This window comes from Nicotiana tabacum, chromosome 17 (assembly GCF_000715075.1).
Source record: "Nicotiana tabacum cultivar K326 chromosome 17, ASM71507v2, whole genome shotgun sequence".
NCBI lineage: Eukaryota > Viridiplantae > Streptophyta > Magnoliopsida > Solanales > Solanaceae > Nicotiana > Nicotiana tabacum.
This window is the reverse complement of record NC_134096.1, coordinates 31,123,787-31,144,100: the sequence shown is the minus strand read 5'-3', so window position 1 is coordinate 31,144,100 and position 20,314 is coordinate 31,123,787. Positions and strand designations below refer to the sequence as shown.

General features: G+C 35.5%; 1 protein-coding gene across 1 annotated transcript; it reads right to left on the bottom strand.

Annotated features, from left to right (window-relative positions):
* Nucleotides 1-12,418: 12,418 nt before the first annotated feature.
* LOC107770958 (large ribosomal subunit protein eL32z) lies at nucleotides 12,419-17,655 on the bottom strand. The gene is made up of 4 exons (XM_016590286.2): nucleotides 17,516-17,655; nucleotides 17,322-17,425; nucleotides 12,776-12,957; nucleotides 12,419-12,688 (listed from the first exon to the last, which is right to left on the bottom strand). Exons 2-4 carry the CDS (start codon nucleotides 17,409-17,411, stop codon nucleotides 12,559-12,561), a joined length of 402 nt encoding a protein of 133 aa, XP_016445772.2. The 5' UTR covers nucleotides 17,412-17,425; nucleotides 17,516-17,655; the 3' UTR covers nucleotides 12,419-12,558.
* Nucleotides 17,656-20,314: the final 2,659 nt, after the last annotated feature.

Here is a 20,314-nt window from a genome sequence, read left to right as displayed (position 1 = left end):
ATCTATTTCAACAACGCTTACTCGAAACAAATTCTAATTTTGGTGACCCGGATTTCAAACTAAAACTTAAGAGAGCTTCAATGGAGTTAAAACTCCAAATCACCTCCAAACTTTCTCAAATTTTATATATTGTTTGATCTTAAATTTATAAAGAGCACGCATTTACTTTTTCTATTTTATGTTTTGCACTCTCTTTCTGTAATATATATATATATATATATATATATATATATATATATATATATATATATATATATATATGTTGTGTTTGCTAAAAATCATTTTTTTTATTTTATTCTTTTCTTATAGTAATTCAAAAACAGCCACAGTTTCAAAAGTAATCGAAATTTAGCCACTTTTCATGTAAAGATAAATGTGAACGAAAACACTATTCAAAATCCGGAAAATATTCCAGCATAATATACTGGAGTTAGAATTTTTTATATGTGAACTTCCAACATAATATACTGGAGTTCCAGCATAATATACTAGAGTTCTAGCATAATATACTGGTCCAACATAATATGCTGGAAGTTCATATACAAGTGCTCAAATCTCAAGTATATTATGCTAGAACTTTCCGTGTACTGGAGTTCCAGCATAATATGCTCTAAGTTCATACACAGGTGCACCAATCTCCAGTATATTATGCTGGAACTTTTCGTGTTGCAGCAAAATAGTGCTATTTTCAATGACTTTGCAAATGCTGGCTATTTTTTAATTACCAGTCCGAAAACTGACTAGCCCGTGCTATTTTCCCGCTTACTTATAGTAGTTGACAAACTTATTTTTGTATTAAGTTGACTCATTTCTAAAATATCATCGCGAAACATTATAGTTTGAATTCCTACAAGTGCTAACGAATAGACAGAAGAACTTCTAAAAAAATTGAAAAATTGCCTTTGATGTATTTGGGGCAGATACTATGTCACTAGTAAGCTGCTTCTGTCAATTATTCTTGGCTAAAAAGAAAAAATATTAGAGGTAAGTTTTAGCTAGAGAAAAAGGGGAGAGAGGAGGTAGACTAAAGAGAGGGAGAAGCATACAAATAGTCAATTGTGCTAATATTGGTAGCATTTGACTAATATTAATAGTAGTATCTTATGAATTGACTAATTTTATTGTCACGATCCAAAAATCCAAAAAAAAGTCGTGATAGTGCCGGACACCACTGTCATGCAAGCCAACCACAATCAATTAACTTAATTACCCATTTTAGTATTTTTGAAATAAAAATTTCTTTAATAAAATTGTAGAGATAAAACTCATAGAGTAAATGATAAATATTTTTGCAGCTAAATTTCTAAACAATTCACAACCATTCTCAAAATCCGGTGTCACAAGTGCATGAGCATTACTAGGGAATTAAAATAAAATACAGCATTTGTCCAGAATACAAATTAGACAGGAAAATATAATAACTCTGAAGGAGATTCTGTTAGCTGCGGATCGTAATATAGAATGCAGCTCACATATGTCCCCCACAATTATTAACCACACATCTACGCCCACAAGGCCGCTATACATATATATACATGTACAATAAAATGCGCAGCAAGTACAGTATGAGTACGAAAACAACGTGTACCTAGTAAGTATCAAGCCTAATCTCGAAGAGGTAGAGACGAGATGGCCGACTATGACACTCACTATGGGTCAATAATATTAAATAATCAAGAAAATAGAAATATTTGTATCAACGTGATTCACATAATTAACAATAATTTATTGAACCAGCATAAGTAATTAAATTTCTTCAATTCCAATAATTCTCAATATATTAATTAAATTTCTTAATTCAAATAATTTCTAATCTATTAATTAAATCCTTCAATTTCAATAAAAAAAAATATGTTTATCAAATAGCTTTACAAGCTACAATTTTTCAATAAATTTCCAATTTATCAAATAGCTTTACAAGCCGTAATAAACTGTCCAAGTATCGTGTAATTATTATTATTATTAAGCACGATTTCTGCTGAGGTCGTACAACCCGATCCAGAGTGTCGTGTACACTACCGAGGGACGTGCGGCGCGATCCATAGATGCATCTATCCTGCCGAGGCGTTCGGCCCGCTCTACAAGAAAGGAGGACATTTTCTTATGTGCCTCCGGAAGGAGAGTATATTTATTATAAGATATATTCAGGAGGAAGAACAATTTCTTTTAATAATTAATTAATTTAAACAGAAAATCAAGCATATGAGGTTTCCATCCTTTGATATCTTTATCTGAAAATTTATAATATATTCACAATATATTCATATATATCAATTAATATTAATTAAACAAAGAATACAATTTACACAAGTAATTCATGCTTTGAGTCCTAAACTACCCGGACTTTAGCATTAATAGTAGCTACGCACGGACTCTCGTCACCTCGTGCGTACGTAGCCCCCGCAATTAGCAACAATTATTCAATTTAATCCCTATGGGGTAATTTTTCCCTCACAAGATTAGACAAGAGACTTACCTCGTCTTGCTCCAATTTAATCCACTATAAGGCCTTTTCCACGATTATCCAACTATGTCTTGCTCGAATCTAGCCAAAATAATTCGATACAATCACTAAAAATTATAAGAATCAATTCTATAAGAAAATACTATATTTTTAATAAAAATCCCGAAATTAATTATAAATTCATCTGTGGGGCCCACATCTCGGAATCCGGTGAAAGTTATGAAATTCGACAACTCATTCAATTACGAGTCCAACCATACCAGTTTCACTCAAATCCGACTCCGAATCGAAACCGAAATCTCAAAAATTCGTTTCTATGAGATTTCTAAATTTTCCAAATCTCAATCTCAAAACACTAATTAAATGGTGAAAACAATGATATATTTATGTTTATAGACCAAATCCAAGTTAGAATCACTTACCCCAATGTCTTTTCCTTGAAAATATATCAAAAATTGCCTCTACTCAAACTCCAATTTGTTAAAAATGGCGAATAGAACGAATTCCCTCTTTTATAATTCTGCCCAGGCAGCCCTCGATCCACAGCCTCGATCCTCAGCCTCGATCTTGGGAGATCGATTTTGGGCCAGACTTTCCACCAGAAAGAAAAAAACATTGCAGCAGCTGTTTTAAGTCCAACTTTTGATCCGTTAACCATCCAAAACTCACCCGAGGCCCTCGGGACCTCAACCAAATATACCAACAAGTCCTAAAATATCATACGAACTTATTTGAAACCTCAAATCACATAAAACGAAGCTAAAACTACGAATTATGCCCCAATTCAAGCTTAATGAAATTAAGAATTTTTAACATCTACATTCGATGTCGAAACCTATCAAATCAACTCCGATTGACCTCAAATTTTACACACAAGTCATAAATAATATAACGGAGCTATAAAAAATTTCGGAACTGGATTCCGACTCCGGTATCAAAAAGTCAATTCCTCGGTCAAACTTCCAAACTTAAATTCTTGTTTTTATCCATTTCAACCCTAATTTAACTACGGACTTCCAAATAAAATTTCGAACACGCTCCTAAGTCCAAAATCACCATACGGAGCTGTTGGAATCATCAAAATTCTATTCCGGGGTCATTTTCATATAATTAGACATCCGGTCACTATTTAAATTTAAACATTTTAATTTTTCATCAAAATTCCATATCTCATGCTAGGGACCTCAGAATTTGATTCTGGGCATACGTCCAAGTCCTAAATCACGATACGGACCCATCGAAACTGTCAAAATACTGATCTGAGTCTGTTTGCTCAAAATGTTGACCAAAGTCAAACTTGGCATTTTAAGGCCAACTTAAGGAACCAAGTGTTCCGATTTCAACCCAAACACTTCCAAATCCTGAGCCAACCTTCTCCACAAGTCATAAATCATTTAAAGCACATACGGAAAGTTTTATTTAGGGTAACATGGTTCTAAAAGTCAAAACGACCGGTTGGGTCGTTACATTCTCTCCCACTTAAATATACGTCTGTCCTCGAACGTGCTAAGGAGTGTGCTGGAGTTATCTAAAATCATTGTTTAACACCTCGTGTACCTACCCGCGCTACCACACCCAGTTGGGCACATTAACTTTAGCCAATCTGAAAATTCTCCCCTTTATTTAGGCATATAAGCCTTAGAGCCGAATTCTAACATTTAGAATTCTCTACCATGATTGTTTCCAACCTATGAATGTCGTATCAATCACTACACGATGCACCAATACATGATTGTATACCTTTGTCGAATTTAGACCATGCACTACATCATTCACATGACTATAATAATATCCTTCGATAACAATAGCCAAAATTCCACGAATCTGATGTTCACAACATACCTCATGATACATATAAGTCTTGTTCCAACTCTTGAAATGCTTCCGAGATGGAAGAAATGTGTAGAAATTCATAACCAACTGCCGAGTCAACAATTATTGAGTTTATCCTTCTGAAAAGAACCATTGCCTCATTATAACCAAATAATGGTATTTGCTCTTTATTACACTTCATATAATCCGATCGCACTGATCCTGAATCCAATAATCTCGTCTCACCAAGTATAAGCTGCTCAGGCAATAAACCACCTCAGACGCGATCAAAAAGCCTCATATGACGCCACAATGAGCTAATAAGCTATGGACTCGATTGCGATACATAAGAAAAACGAACTCTGGAAAGGATTTCTCAACCCTCTTGACTAATTAGACAACTGAAAAGGTGTCATGAACCTTCCTCAGAAAATGGGACACAAACACACAAAATAGAATACAGGGGACGGTACTCAACATCACATTGTTGCGGCATGCAACCCGATCCACACATGATACCGTTGCGGCGTGCAACCCGATCCACACATGATACCTGTGGCGGCGTGCCACCTGATCCACACAAAAAGAATCTACAAGAAAATACTTATCGGGCTAGAATGCTCATTACTACAAAATATCTGAATATCAGACACAAGCACGCTCAGTGCATAATATCATCCCTGGAAGGACCGATATCACCATACGCTACAAAACTCAAGCACAACTAAGGTGCAATATATGATCTGAATCTCGAGAGCCATCCTGCTCACATAACACCATCGCTATGCGGAACCTCAACACATAAGAAAATTATCAAGCTGTTTCGCAACTTACACGGCACAATATAGTATTACATGAAATAACCGACGACGAAACGACATCCAACGTCTGAATACTCCTCCATAGGGAGCGGTTATGCTGAAATGAACACATCCGGCTTGATATAGAGCTCATATTCATATTCAAATCCATCCACAGACCTCAAGCCAATTCTGATTGCATCGTACTAGGCTAATAACCTTTCAAGTATCCATAATAACCCTTTTTCCCATAACATACAAGAATAGCCATCATAACCAGAATAATACTTCCACAGTCGACAATCAAATAAACCAAACACCCTCCGGGCATAAATTCTTGAATCAGCGATATTACCAAAATCTTCATAATTAGTTTCAATATTCACTCAATCAAGTGACTGCATGTCACTCTTACACAATCTTTCCGTGAGACACGCTCCCACGACCTTCCGCACCAGGTAACAAGTCTACACATCCATGCTACCGGTTACACTAATGTTGTAAAGCATATCAAGAATCCACAAATCAATACACAAGGTCTCTTACACCTGACATCGACCTTAGATGATGCCAAAAATAATACCATCTTACTTTAAATATCTAAATCCCTTTCCTGCTCATCCGAGCTCATAACATCCTTGTCAACACCGAACCGAAATCTTAAATCCTCAACTTTCGAATCTCATGCTACTTAGTGCACTTAACCACGCCAATGCGCAGGAGTACAAAAATTCCATCATAATTCCCGAACCACAAATAGGGTAAACACTTCATCATATAGAAACCTTCTTCTTAACTCATTTCAAGAGAACCATTGCAACACGTGACTGAATTCCCATATCAGTAGAAAATACCGGCCTTAAGTAGTGGTCTAAACCACCATAACTCTTCTGGGATCCCTCTACACATAACATGTCATAATACTTGAATTCCTCCAAATAAAATCAATTACGGCGGCCGTCAAGTCTCGCACGTACCGCCATAATTCACATGCATAATTCAATGCGCTGAAGGAACTGATCATTGCCACTATCGTGCCGATTCAACCATTGTTAGTCGATCCGTCTTTTCTCAATTTACTCTCAACTTGCCTTAGAAATAATAATAGCTCCATTCATTACATCACGAACTCAAATACGCACTCATCCCAAGTGACCTTATTTCACGAGACCACGCTATTTCAAAACCCACTAATTATCTCATATCCCTTCTTGTGCGCACTTTTTACATCTTCAACTGGTACACCCATTCTGATATTTCTTTTATGAATCTGAAATTATTTTCTTTCATTTTTTCAATGCTACATCACAACCTGAAGATAACGTAGAGTACTCCAAACCCTGTTTCATAATCTGCTACAAAAGCTCGATACTCAACCATACTATAAACTCGAGATCCTTAGACACCACACTTTAAATTTTTGAATCCACTAGGACCGTTATTGAGAGTCACTTGCTCTGACCTGTTCCCATACATGATGAACTCCAAGGCCCTACTAGCACATGGACACTTTCTCAAGGAAACACCCGACTGTCTCACTTTTCTTGTGCATTACATCTACATGAAGCATAAACTCTGAGTCTTCCCACCAACCTGAATATGAATTGATAAGGCCAAATATGGCACACAGTCCCCAAATACTTTGCTCAAATTACCACTGATGTTTTCTTTCCTTAGTTACAATGACCCACCAATACACCGATAACCAGAAACCGCACAAGTTGACACTACGCAATCCAATCATAGACGGTGGGGCTCTCCCACTTAGCTTGAAGCTACAATTACAAAATTTTGGAATCCACCTAGATTCTTTCTTCATCGTTGACATGATCCTGTACACGCAACTCGCCAATTTATTTATTTATTTATTTTCGAAATTCTTCTATTAACCTTTAATAGACACTCCGACCATTAGCCACATTTACATATTAAATCTCTTACCAGGTAGCCAGTAGAATTCTTCACTGAAGCTTCGCCAACACCACGCGATCGCTAACTTGTTTACAGGAGATAACCCACATGTGGAAATTACATGCTGACATATTCCAACATCGTTGCACTGGGTGTAATTACTATGAAATCAGTAGATCATCCTGAGTCCAAGCTCATTCACCAGCTACATCAGTCTGTTCACTCCTCATGGACATCAGCTAAAGGTGCGACAATACATTCCAATCCAAAGTCATGTTGTATCCTTCTTCATATCAAGCAACTCTCTCCTGTTGTATCCAATCTTCCTCAATGTAGCGGCTAATATTACAACTTAAGTTCGTAGACCTAGTCACTGTCCATTCTACATCCCAAATCACTCAAACGTTTCCTCAAGACGTGTAATCATCCTACCACGTAACCCATATGCTACTTTGCCACTCTCCCACTTTGGTCAAACCCTTCTCCTTTAAGCAACTACTCGACTTCTGTTTTCTTATACTTGGCCTTTTCGGAACCTAACCACCGCAAGGCACCTTCCACATGTCCTTCCTCATCCTTCGCTGCCCAGTTGTTGCCTTAACTCAAAATCCGTCTTTGTAGCACTTGAACCAATAGATCGTTACCAGCTTTAAACCTTTCTGACGATCATCCTTCTCGAGACATCAATACTAGAAACGCTGCTTCGATCCTGAATCACTGCACACTACGATCTCTAACGACTGCTTCCCCTATACCAATTCCTAACACCCCGTCGTGAAGGCGAGTTGAAGAAAACTATAACATCGGCGAACCTTAACGCATTTTACAAGGCGATGACACCACGTCAAAATTGAGAACTCTACCATGCTCGAAAATATCAGGTTTCGTTACTCTATCAACCCCAAACCTGAACATTCATAGCCCGATTGCCTTTTTCTCTGCTGGAAATAAAACATGGAACCTCTGAATCGTGTACTGAGGAAAACCTTCCTTCAAGTCGTTTACTGCCCTGACACATAGACGGGCATTTTACCATTTCATAAACACTGTGCGATAACAACGCACAAATCATCATAATGATCAATGCCAAATCTCAAAACCTTAGGTAGTACTGATGCTTAATTTGAAATGACAGAGCGGCCTTTCGCAAAGTGACGTCAATAGCCCAATTAATTACACATGGAGAAGCATCATGTACTACATCTGTAGTAGCATTAAAAATTTCCTCGATCCCCAATTTATAACAAGCGCTTCACGTCGCATAAGATTGAATAGGAAGGAAATGTAGGCATAAGCCTCAAAGGAATCGAAGCGCACGGTGAGGAATCAAAAAGGGAAGTATTCTTAACAGCCATGTAGCCTCTCGAAGATAAGCACAGACGTCTCTGTACCGATCCGCAAGACTCTACTAGACTTGCTCATGACTCGTGAGACCTACGTGAACCTAGTGCTCTGATACCATGTTGTCACGACCCAAAATCCAAAAAAAAGATCGTGATGGCGCCGGACACCACTGTCAGTCAAGCCAACCATAATCAATTAACTTAATTATCCATTTTAGTATTTTTGAAATAAAAATTTCTTTAATAAAATTATAGAAATAAAACTCATAGAGTAAATGATAAATATTTTTGCAGCTAAATTTCTAAACAATTCACAACCATTCCCAAAACCCTGTGTCACAAGTGCATGAGCATTTATTAGGGAATTAAAATTAAATACAGCATCTGTCCAGAATACAAATTAGATAGGAAAACATAATAACTCTGAAGGAGATTCTGTTAGCTGCGGATCGTAATATAGAATGCAGCTCACCTATATCCCCACAATTATTAATCACACCTCTACGCCCACAAGGCTGCTATACATATATGTACCTGCACAATAAAATGTGCAGCAAGTGCAGTATGAGTACGAAAATAACGTGTACCCAGTAAGTATCAAGCCTAATCTCGAAGAGGTAGAGACGAGATGCCGACTATGACACTCACTATGGGTCAATAATATTAAATAATCATGAAAATAGAAATATTTATATCAACGTGATTCACATAATTAACAATAATTTATTGAACCAGCAGAAGTAATTAAATTCCTTCAATTCCAATAATTCTCAATATATTAATTAAATTCCTTCAATTCAAATAATTTCTAATCTATTAATTAAATAATTCAATTTCAATAAAAATTCCAGTTAATCAAATAGTTTTACAAGCTGCAATTCAATTTCAATAAATTTCCAATTTATCAAATCGCTTTACAAGCTGTAATAAACTGTCCAAGTATCGTGTAATTATTATTATTATTAAGAACGATTTCTGTCGAGGTCGTACGGCCCGATCCAGAGTTTCGTGTACACTGCCGATGGACGTGCGGCATGATCCATAGATGCATCTATCTTGCCGAGGCGTTCGGCCCTCTCCACAAGAAAGGAGGACATTTTCTTATGTGCCTCCGGAAGGAGAGTATATTTATTATAAGATATATTCGGGAGGAAGAACAATTTCTTTTAATAATTAATTAATTTAAACAGAAAATCAAGCATATGAGGTTTCCATCCTTTGATATCTTTATCTGAAAATTTTAATATCTTTATCTAACAATTCACAATATATTTATATATATATCAATTAATATTAATTAAACAAAGAATACAATTTATACAAGTAATTCATGCTTTGAGTCCTAAACTACCCGGACTTTAGCATTAATAGTAGCTACGCACGGACTCTCGTCACCTCGTGCGTACGTAGCCCCCACAATTAGCAATAATTATTCAATTTAATCCATATGGGGTAATTTCCCCCTCACAAGATTAGACAAGAGACTTACCTCGTCTTGCTCCAATTTAATCCACTATAAGGCCTTTTCCACGATTATCCAACTCTGTCTAGCTCGAATCTAGCCAAAATAATTAGATACAATCACTAAATATTATAGGAATCAATTCTATAAGAAAATAATACATTTTTAATAAAAATCCCGAAATTAATTATAAATTCGTTCGTGGGGCCCACATCTCGGAATTCGGCGAAAGTTATGAAATCCGACAACCCATTCAATTACGAGTCCAACCATACCAGTTTCACTCAAATCCGACTCCGAATCGATACCGAAATCTCAAAAATTCGTTTCTATGAGATTTCTAAAATTTTCTAAATCTCAATCTCAAAATACTAATTAAATGGTGAAAACAATGATATATTTATGTTTATAGACCAAATCCAAGTTAGAATCACTTACCCCAATGTCTTTTCATTAAAAATCTATCAAAAATCGTCTCTGCTCAAACTCTAATTTGTTAAAAATGGCGAATGGGACGAATGCCCTCTTTTATAATTCTGCCTAGGCATCCCTCGATCCACCGCCTCGATCTTTGGCCTCGATCCACAGCCTAGATCCACAGCTTCGATCCTCAGCCTTGATCCTCAGCCTCGATCTTGGGAGCTCGATTTTGGGCCTCGATCCTCGGCCTTGATTTTGGGCCAGACTTTCCACCATAAAGGGAAAAAAAATACAGCAGTTGTTTTAAGTCCAACTTTTAATCCGTTAACCATCCAAAACTTACCCGGGGCCCTCGGGACCTCAACCAAATATACAAACAAGTCCTAAAACATCATACGAACTTATTTGAAACCTCAAATCATATAAAACGACGCTAAAACCACGAATTATGCCCCAATTCAAGCTTAATGAAACTAAGAATTTTTAACTTCTACATTCGATGTTGAAACCTATCAAATCAACTCCGATTGACCTCAAATTTTACACACAAGTCATAAATGACATAACGGAGCTATAAAAAATTTCAGAACTGGATACCGACTTCGGTATCAAAAAGTCAACTTCTCGGTCAAACTTCCAAACTTAAATTCTTATTTTTAGCCATTTCGAGCCTAATTTTACTACGAACTTTCAAATAAAATTTTGAACACGCTCCTAAGTCCAAAATCACCATACGGAGCTGCTGGAATCATCAAAATTCTATTCCATGGTCGTTTTCACATAATTAGACATCTGGTCACTATTTGAACTTAAACATTTTAATTTTTCATCAAAATTCCATATCTCAGGGTAGGGACCTCGGAATTTGATTCCGGGCATACGCCCAAGTCCTAAATCACGATACGGACCCACCGAAACTGTCAAAATACTGATCCGGGTCTGTTTGCTCAAAATGTTGATCAAAGTCAAACTTGGTCTTTTAAAGCCAACTTAAGGAACCAAGTGTTCCGATTTCAACACAAACACTTCTAAATCCCGAACCAACCATCCCCACAGGTCATAAATCATTTAAAGCACATACGAAAAATTTTATTTAGGGTAACGTGGTTCTAAAAGTCAAAACTACCGGTTGGGTCATTACATTTATTACTAGTATTTTGGCTCTGAAAGACCTAAGTAGGTAGTATCCTCTTGAAATAATATGTTAAAAGACAAAAATTATTAAAAAGTTTAAGAAATATTCATAAATTACATTACAACAAGGTGCTCAACGGTATATTGTATTCCCCAGTAACATTTATATTACAGTCAAACATCTCTGTAACAGTCTGTTTGTTTCGAATATTTTTGGATGTTATAGTGAATTGTTGTTAAAGAGAACATATATTATAACAGAACATGAAATTTAGTTCCGGAAAAAACTTGGCTTTTGTAGCAAAGTGTTATTATATAGGAATACTGTTATAGAAAGGTCTGACTGTACATGCTACAAATATACGTATTGTATGTTACTACATTGCTCGATGGGTAGTATAAATGCATATTGTATGCTACCAATATACGTAAAAGCAATCCAATGCATATTGCTCCGAACAAGACAAAAACTGCTAAAGCTTAAGATAAGATTGGAGGAGTCAGAGCAACGTATGGGTATTACTTAGTTTTCATCATCTTTGCCAGGGCAATGATAGCGTTACAATGTGCGAGTTGAAACCAACATCAATATAGTAATGGACAGGCGCATTCAGAAACCGAGTGACTAGCACTATTAGCGTATAAATGAAAGAAACTTGAACTAACGTCAAAGAATGTCAAACAAGTGTAAGAATCAAATTAAGATGGTCAATTGATACTTATAAGATCAGCAGTTTCTTATGTAGACTCAAAATTTCTTTTCATCTTAAAGCCGGAAAGAAAATGAACTTTAATCGCCTTACTTGGATCTTTCTTCTGTAACAAAACTCTTAAGTAAGTTGTGTCCGGATTAACTTCCTTGAACTTCAATAAAATTTACTGTCAATGCTGAGATTTAAACTCTATGCAGATGAAAAGAAGGCACCTAGCATTTTCTGCCAATGCTGAGATTTAAACTCTAGTTTCCTATGGTCCGTTTCAACAGCTCTTGTATAATAATAGTCTACAAACCCCATAGATGCATGTAGAAAGTAGCCATAGTGGCAACTTATCACCCAGGGGACCGGAGTAAATACGTAAAATCTGAAAAGTTTTAACATTAAACACAAGGATGGGCCAAAATCCATATCGAACAAAATTTGATTTGCAATCAAACGCATGCATAGAACATGTCCAGACACTAACAATATAAAGATACTAAAGCCAAAGTGCTCATTCATCCTCCTGGCTGTGCAGCCTAGAAAGCTTGTTCGTCACAACCACATCAAGTTGTGCTGCTCGCTCAACAATTTCTTTCCTCTTCCTTGTGGACACATTATGTGCAATCTCTGCACAGTAAGTTCTGACAAGAAAAGATACAATCAGCAGCCAGGAATAAAGATGATCAAACTTAAAGCGAATGATAGAATAGGACTGCTTAGTGCATTACCGGTTGTGCATCATTAAGATCTCAAGTTCACTCGCATTGTGCACAACAAACTTCTTGAAGCCATTGGGAAGATAGTGACGTGTCTTCTTGTCAGACCCATATCCAATATTGGGCATCAGCACACATCCCTTAAACTTTCTTCTAACACGAGAATCAATACCTTTTGGTCTGCGCCAGCTTTCCTGTTTTAGAAAAATCAAAATAGTTAGTTTAATTTAGTAAGCCAGCACAGTTCATGCTGACCGATGAAAGGTGAATGCATTTGGGACACTAGATGCATTCCCCTGTCGATGTAATGAAAATGATCTGTAGCAATGTATGAAACCAATTAACCTTCATAATCCCACATACTAAACCAATCAATAATGTGCAAATCAATGATTATCTATATTTATTATATTAATAGCGTGAAGTCCCTTAACAAAATATCGTTCACCTTTTTTACCCTTAAAAAATAGATCTCACACGAGACCAAATAGTCATTTAATTATTTCCCTAATATTTAGGACTTTAGAATCAACTAAAATTTTATTATTTTCAACATCTTTTCTTATTTAAACTATGTAGAAGTTCCTAGTATTTAGGACTTCAAATTCAATTAAAATTTCACCTTATATAATTTCATTCCTTATTTGACCAACTTTTATATCCTTATGGACTTGGGAAATGCTTTTGGAGTTTAATGCGTGTCAATTAAAGTTTTTCGTAGGGGTAAGGTCTGCGTACATATTACCCTCCCCAGGCCCCACTAGTGGGATTATACTGGGTTGTTGTTGTATAGAAGACATCAGCAACGCATGCTCGTTTTATTCCTTTTAAACTTTTATAGAGTTTTGATGTAATTTTAAGTATAAATTAGTAGAAGCCAGAACTACCATTGTAATATTAATTTAAACAATAAATTAAGCTACAGTCATACTATATAAAATTGTATCTACAATTAATATTTTAAACTTTAGATAAACTAATAGGGAACTTTGATACAATTATAAATTTGTCATTTTTTCCTATAATTTTGAAAAATTGTCCTCAGCAATGTGCACTCATTGGCAGAATTAATCCAAAATGAGCTTAGGATAGTATTAACTTTTATTTGGTCTGGGATGAATTTAGACTAAGACCAACAAGAATCTCGACAATTGTTTTACATAAGCAGAGGTCCACTTAGCGTATTTACATTTTTATGAACTTTAAACGAACAAATAAGCATTTTATGTACTTGGGGGTCGTTGGGTTACCCAGATAAGGATGCTAATCCTGGGATAGAGTTTGGGATAGTATCTATCCCATGTTTGGTTATGGATATTAGTTCATCCCAAATAAATTTTATATCAAAATGGTGGGATTAGTTATCCCATATAGAGGGTGGGATAGCTAATCCCATGGATAACCTAACCCATGAGATTATCATTGTCTATCCCACAATTGAACCAAACGACCCCTTAGGTTACGAAAAACAAATTACATCATCATGCTAAAAACAAACATATAAACATTAAAAAGTTTTAATATTAAACTCAACCCAAGAAAAGAAAAAAAGAAAGAAAGAAAAGAGCATGGCACATATTTGAACTTTTAATTTCTTTTGTTATAAAATAAAAGTAGCTTCAACCTCATTTCTCTACATAAAAAATTTATTTCAGAATCTTGACAAATTAAAATTAGATTTTATTTTTTTTTATTCTCCAAAAAATGGAAAACTAAATGATTCCTTACACGATGATTAACATAAATTTTTTATGATCCATTTTATACCAACTGCAAGAGTGCACTTAGTTGTGTTAAAAAAAATAGTTTGTCCAAAATTTACTATTAATTAATAAAATCATTATTTTCTTGTTTTGCGTACGATAGACCCTTGTGGTCCGGCCTTTCCCCGGACGCGGCGCATAGCGGGGGCTTAGTGCACCGAGCTGCATTTATTATTTTCTTGTTTTATGACATTATGAATATAGCATTTATAAAGAGATGTTAGGTGCGATACAACAGCATAACATATTTTGTCTCTATAACTACAACTATATAACGAATTCAACTGAATTCATCATCTTTACATGTTCAGAAGATATTGAATTCAACAATTGTATCAATCTAATAACATTCACTTTGATCATTTGAACAAAAATCGCATTTAGTTTAAGAACAATTGCTATTTTCTAATAATTTATTCTTTTTGTATACGTTTTATACTAACTGCCACAACACACACGTGCAACTAGTATTTTTCAGAAGAGGACAAAGTAACAATTATACTCTACAGACTAAATGCTTTCTCATTCCACCATCCATCTAAACTTGCAGAATCGTCTAAGCTACACTAAAAACTGACAAATTACAAAATGCAGAAATAGGATAATATAATGAAGTCGTACAAGTGGGGGTTCAAGTAACAGAAACATTCAAGGCCCAACTCTATCACAAAACTTGTTCAGTAAATTAGTCTCCACGTTTTCAGAACAAAAAAGAATTCTGTTGTCTAGAATAACCTTTTATAGGATATTAGGGCAAAGAAAATAAAAGGTGCATCAAAAGTAGGAAATATTTGAAGTCCCCATTTATTCTTGTAGAATATGGAAACTTGTTCAATTCCCAACAATTTCAGAAAATATGGCCTTTCTTTTCACAAAAAATATGCAGAGTAACGGGAGAACAAGTTGGTGTATTCCAAAATTTCCCATTCTTACCAAAGTATGGTAGGTATTGGTTAACTAATGAGATTAGCATTCAAACCCTATAAAATAAATTCTGCAATTTCAAGAAATAGTTATTTATTTTTATGCATAAAGATGTTCAGCTTACTGCTTTGGGGGGGGGGGGGTTAGGAAATCTTCTCATCATAAATGTCTTATTTAAAAAGAACTGAGAGTTCTATGAAGGCAAAAGGCAGTTGATCTTAGTTTCTTTCACTAATTTTTCGGCAAAATGAATTTGTGATTATTATTTGGTTTTCTATAAAAGTTTTTGCTGTCTGCCAAGAATACACTTTTCAATTTTCGCAAAAGATTTATTTCCAAATCGCCGCCAATGACAATCATACAAACAATGTAAATTCAGAAGCAGTACCTTAACCAATATAACTTCAAGTTTTATAACAGTGGCTTGAGCTGCCTCCGTTTCAAGGGGCAGGCACTCCCAATGGTTGAACATGCAGATCTTGATCCTACAACTCCTTTGCCAACACCAATCTTCCATGACGGCAGCAAATGGAGCAGCTAGAGGAGCAAGATCCGGGGGAGCCCTTTGCTGTCTCTTGAAACAGCGACAACTCAAGCCACGGTATAAACTAGAAGGTAGTTTATATAGTATTGCGTTTGAATTTACATTTTATGTGAATGGCATTAAACCTTTTCACATTCACCCCCCCAATCCCATTCTTAGTACCTCCATCCTTCTCACCAGCGGAGGATTTGGAAGTAAATCATCCGCAAAAACTTAAACATGTCTTCTTGGAGTATCTATGTAAACAAAATACATAGTGATAAGAGCAGATAAGTACTTCATAGAAGATTTGGTGCAACTGAATTCTTGCAGAAAAAGAGGGAATTATTGAGGAGATGGCTGAAATTGAGTCGTGTGGATAAGGTTAAGCTACAATTCTCTGTGACCCAAACAAAAGTAGGATTCTGCTCCTATGTTGCTTGCTTTCATGGTTATTCTTTGTCTGAGAGATGTCGGCCGAAGAAAGAAATAGGGTTATATTTGATTAAATGGCCTTATAAAAAAGTAATAGAAGTCTATGACTAGTCAAATAGGGTTATATTTGATCCCTAGGTTCCACTAACTTACAAAGAGAGGCGACATATGGTAAGAAGTTGTGCGAAGAAAATAGAGATTCTTGAGAGAGGGAGATGCGAGATATATCTTTTCAGGTGCTCTTATTCTTTATTTGCACCTTAGTCATCGACTATTGTCACTTAGAACAAGCCTTCTCACTTCATTGCTGTCAACTTTGGAAAGTATGAAAAACATTAATTCAAAAAGAAATTAGATGGTTATGAACCTCTATTCATTTTTATAGAGTTTTTTTGAACTCATTTGCTAGCACAATATGCAACATCGTATTCTTGACAGGTGAAGCTATGTCAAGGATGAAATGATGGAAAGAATGAACGTTGAGAATAGGCATCTACTATTAGTAATTGTACACTACTCAAGTTGTTGAAATATATATCACAAATATAATTCTAAAATAGTCTCTTTTTGGTATTAATAATGAGAGATCAATTATATACTTATTCAATATATGGGCAATCTTGCAGCTACATTAAGTCATCACAATTTTGATAACCACCATTTTTATGTGAATCTCTTCATCCCTATATAGGTAGCATTATTTAAACCAAAAATTAAGAAACAAATGGCCTACGAAAATCAGGCTTTAGGTGCAATCTCAGCCAAAAATTGCCAAAATTGCAGTCTAATTTCGAAACATGTCACAACACAAATATTATAGAATTGATATACTAACAGAAGGGTATAAAACACATTCTTATTTGGATATTGAGCTACTGAAAACGGTAAATCTAAGCTTGGCAGGAAAAAGTACCTTAACAGTGATTCTGCGGTCGCTCTGGGGTCTAATGAACTTCTTGACCCTCTTCTTCACAACCTTCTTGTTCAGCAATGGAATCGCCATTCTTACCTTACCTTCTGCAATTCAACTATAAAATTAGATTTTGCATACAGAGAGAAAATGGAAAAGGCAAAGAGAAGAGAGACTCAAAGAGAAGAGAGACTCACACGGGAAATGTGGGTTTCTCTGCTAAAGCCGCCGCAACTTTGTTACGGAAGTGAATGCAATAAAATTATATACCCCTACGGAACCCTTAGCTAGGGTTATGAAATGAAAGCGCTGTTAATTTTCGGGGGAAAAAAGTGAAAAAATTAGGCATGAAAAATCATTTTTGGCCAAAAACAGAAAAAGAAATAGAAAGAAGTTTGTGAATAAATGGCTAATCTATTTTTTACAAACGGAGATAAACAAAAAGAGGTTTGTGAACATATAGGCTAATCTATTTTTTAACATCGAGGAAAATAGAACAAGAAACGGAAAGAAATAGAAAGAAGTTTGTGAACAAATGGGTTAATCTATTTTTTAACATCGAGCAAAATAGAACAAGAAACACAGAAAGATAACATATATTTCTCATTCAAATATATATCTTTGACACTAATTTTTTGGCACATGTATGCGGAGTTTAGTAGTACACGTTATCATAAATTAATATTAATATTATACAATGAAGTTTTCCGTAAGTAAGTATACATAAACTAATATAATAAGTTTTTGTGAGTGATCAATAGAAATCATCATTAAGTGAATTATTCGTCCGAACATACAAAGATGAATAAGTAAAGTGTTTATTAGATATATTTTATTTGCATAATTTAGATTTTATAAGGTTAAAATTTTATAATTAAGTGTATCTCACCTAATACTTTCTTATAAACGGTATTCCTCGTGTATTTCCTTCCATCTGTTTCGGTTGTTCTATCATAACCAGGACTTTTATTACTGATATTGATATTCCTCTTGAAAGTGTAACATAAAGTTGTCCATATAAGAAAACATATTGTGATAGATACAATGCGACATAGTGTATTATTTGATCTTGTGCTTTATTTATCATCACTACAAAACACAAACGTAAGAAAAATTATTTTTGCACGAATTTGAAAGGGTATCCTTTATTTTCAGATGGAGAAAGTTAAATTCTTGGAATAAACAAATGCTTCGTAGCGGATTAACCTGTTGCAATTCTGCATATATAACATTGTTGTCAAATCCTCTATAGATCAACCTTGTTTTATTGCCTAAGCCATTGAAGGTTCCAAATTTCTATGTAGCATGATAGGGGCATTTTCTTTCCGAACTAACCTATTCAAGGAAATATAAATATTTGAAATTTTATTGATATTTGTAAACATAAAAGTATATGCATACTTATATAGAGAGAAAGAAAGAGAATAAGAGAAACTTAAATGACATTATGGTTTTGACGATATACATATGTGACGGAAGACCATTTGGTGTTAAAGTGTCACGATCCAAAATCTAACCCGTCGTGATGGCACCTATCTCAATACTAAGCAAGCCGATAATCTCAATAAACCACCATATCTTTTAAGTTTGAAAACATAATATCTAAATTTAGCGGAAGAAAAACTCACAAATACATATACAAATACTCCCAAAACCCGATGTCACTGAGTACATGAGCATCTAATATGAATACAAGTCTGAAAAATACGGTCCTTAACAGTTTGAGACCAAATACTGTAATTAAGGAGATAGGGAAGGAGAGGCAAAGTCTGCGAAACACGACAGCTACCTCTGAATCTCTGAAAAATCAACTGTGCGAAAGAATCAAAACTCGTTATGTCCGGGAATACCTGGATCTGCACACGAAGTGCAGGGTGTAGTATGAGTACAACCAACTCAGCAAGTAACAATAATAAATAAGGAACTAAAGATAGTGACGAGCTACACAGTTATAGTTCACTTTCAGTAATTCCAGCAAAGAATAGAATGCTTTCAAATCCAGCAGTTTAAGTCAAATCGATTTTATACAGTTCAAGTTCATGTAATCCGGATATAAAATCTTTCAGAGTATTTCAAAACAATGACAGATAGCAACTAAGTGCAACAACAAATGAAAAGCAAGTACAGCCTCTCAGGACAAAAATCACTCACTGGGCTCCCAACCCTCAGCACTCACACTCAATGGGTATCAGCGCTCACTGGGGGTGTACAGACTCTGGAAGGGCTCCTACAGCTCAAGCGCTATAATCCGCACGGACAACTCACGTGCTATAGTATCAATATCTGGATCCGCACGAACAACTCACGTGTTGTACGGACAACTCACGTGCTATAGTATAATATTTGGATCCACACAAACAACTCACGTGCTGCACGGACAACTCACATGCTAAAGTATAATATCTCACAATCAGGCCCTCGGCCTCGCTCAATCATAAATCTCTCCAGTCTCTCGGGCTCTCAACAATCATGAAATCAGCCCAAACAACAAATGATATGATGCATCAATAATGAACAATAGAGACTGGGATAAAATAATCAAGTAAACTATGACTGAGTATAAAACAGCAATTAAGCAGATAGTTCAACATGTACACGACCTCTGTGGATCCCAACAGTACCAACATATAGCCTAAACATGGTTTTTAACATGACTTACAATCAAATTTTCACAACACATAGAGAGCATATAGCTAGCAATAAGTTATTCAACTTTACAGTTTCCACGGGACGGACCAAGTCACAATCCCCTCGATGCACGCCCACACGCCTGTCACCAAGCATGTGTGTCACCTCCAAAATAATAACATGATACAAATTTTCAAGACTACATTTATAACTGTTACTTACCTCAACCCGTGTAATTCTTTATTCAGCTATGCCCTTGCCATGAGAATTGGTCTCCGAAAGCCTCGTATCTAGCCACAATTAATTTAATTCAGTCAATACCAATTATTGTAATTAATTCCATAAGGAAATATAAATATTTCCAATAA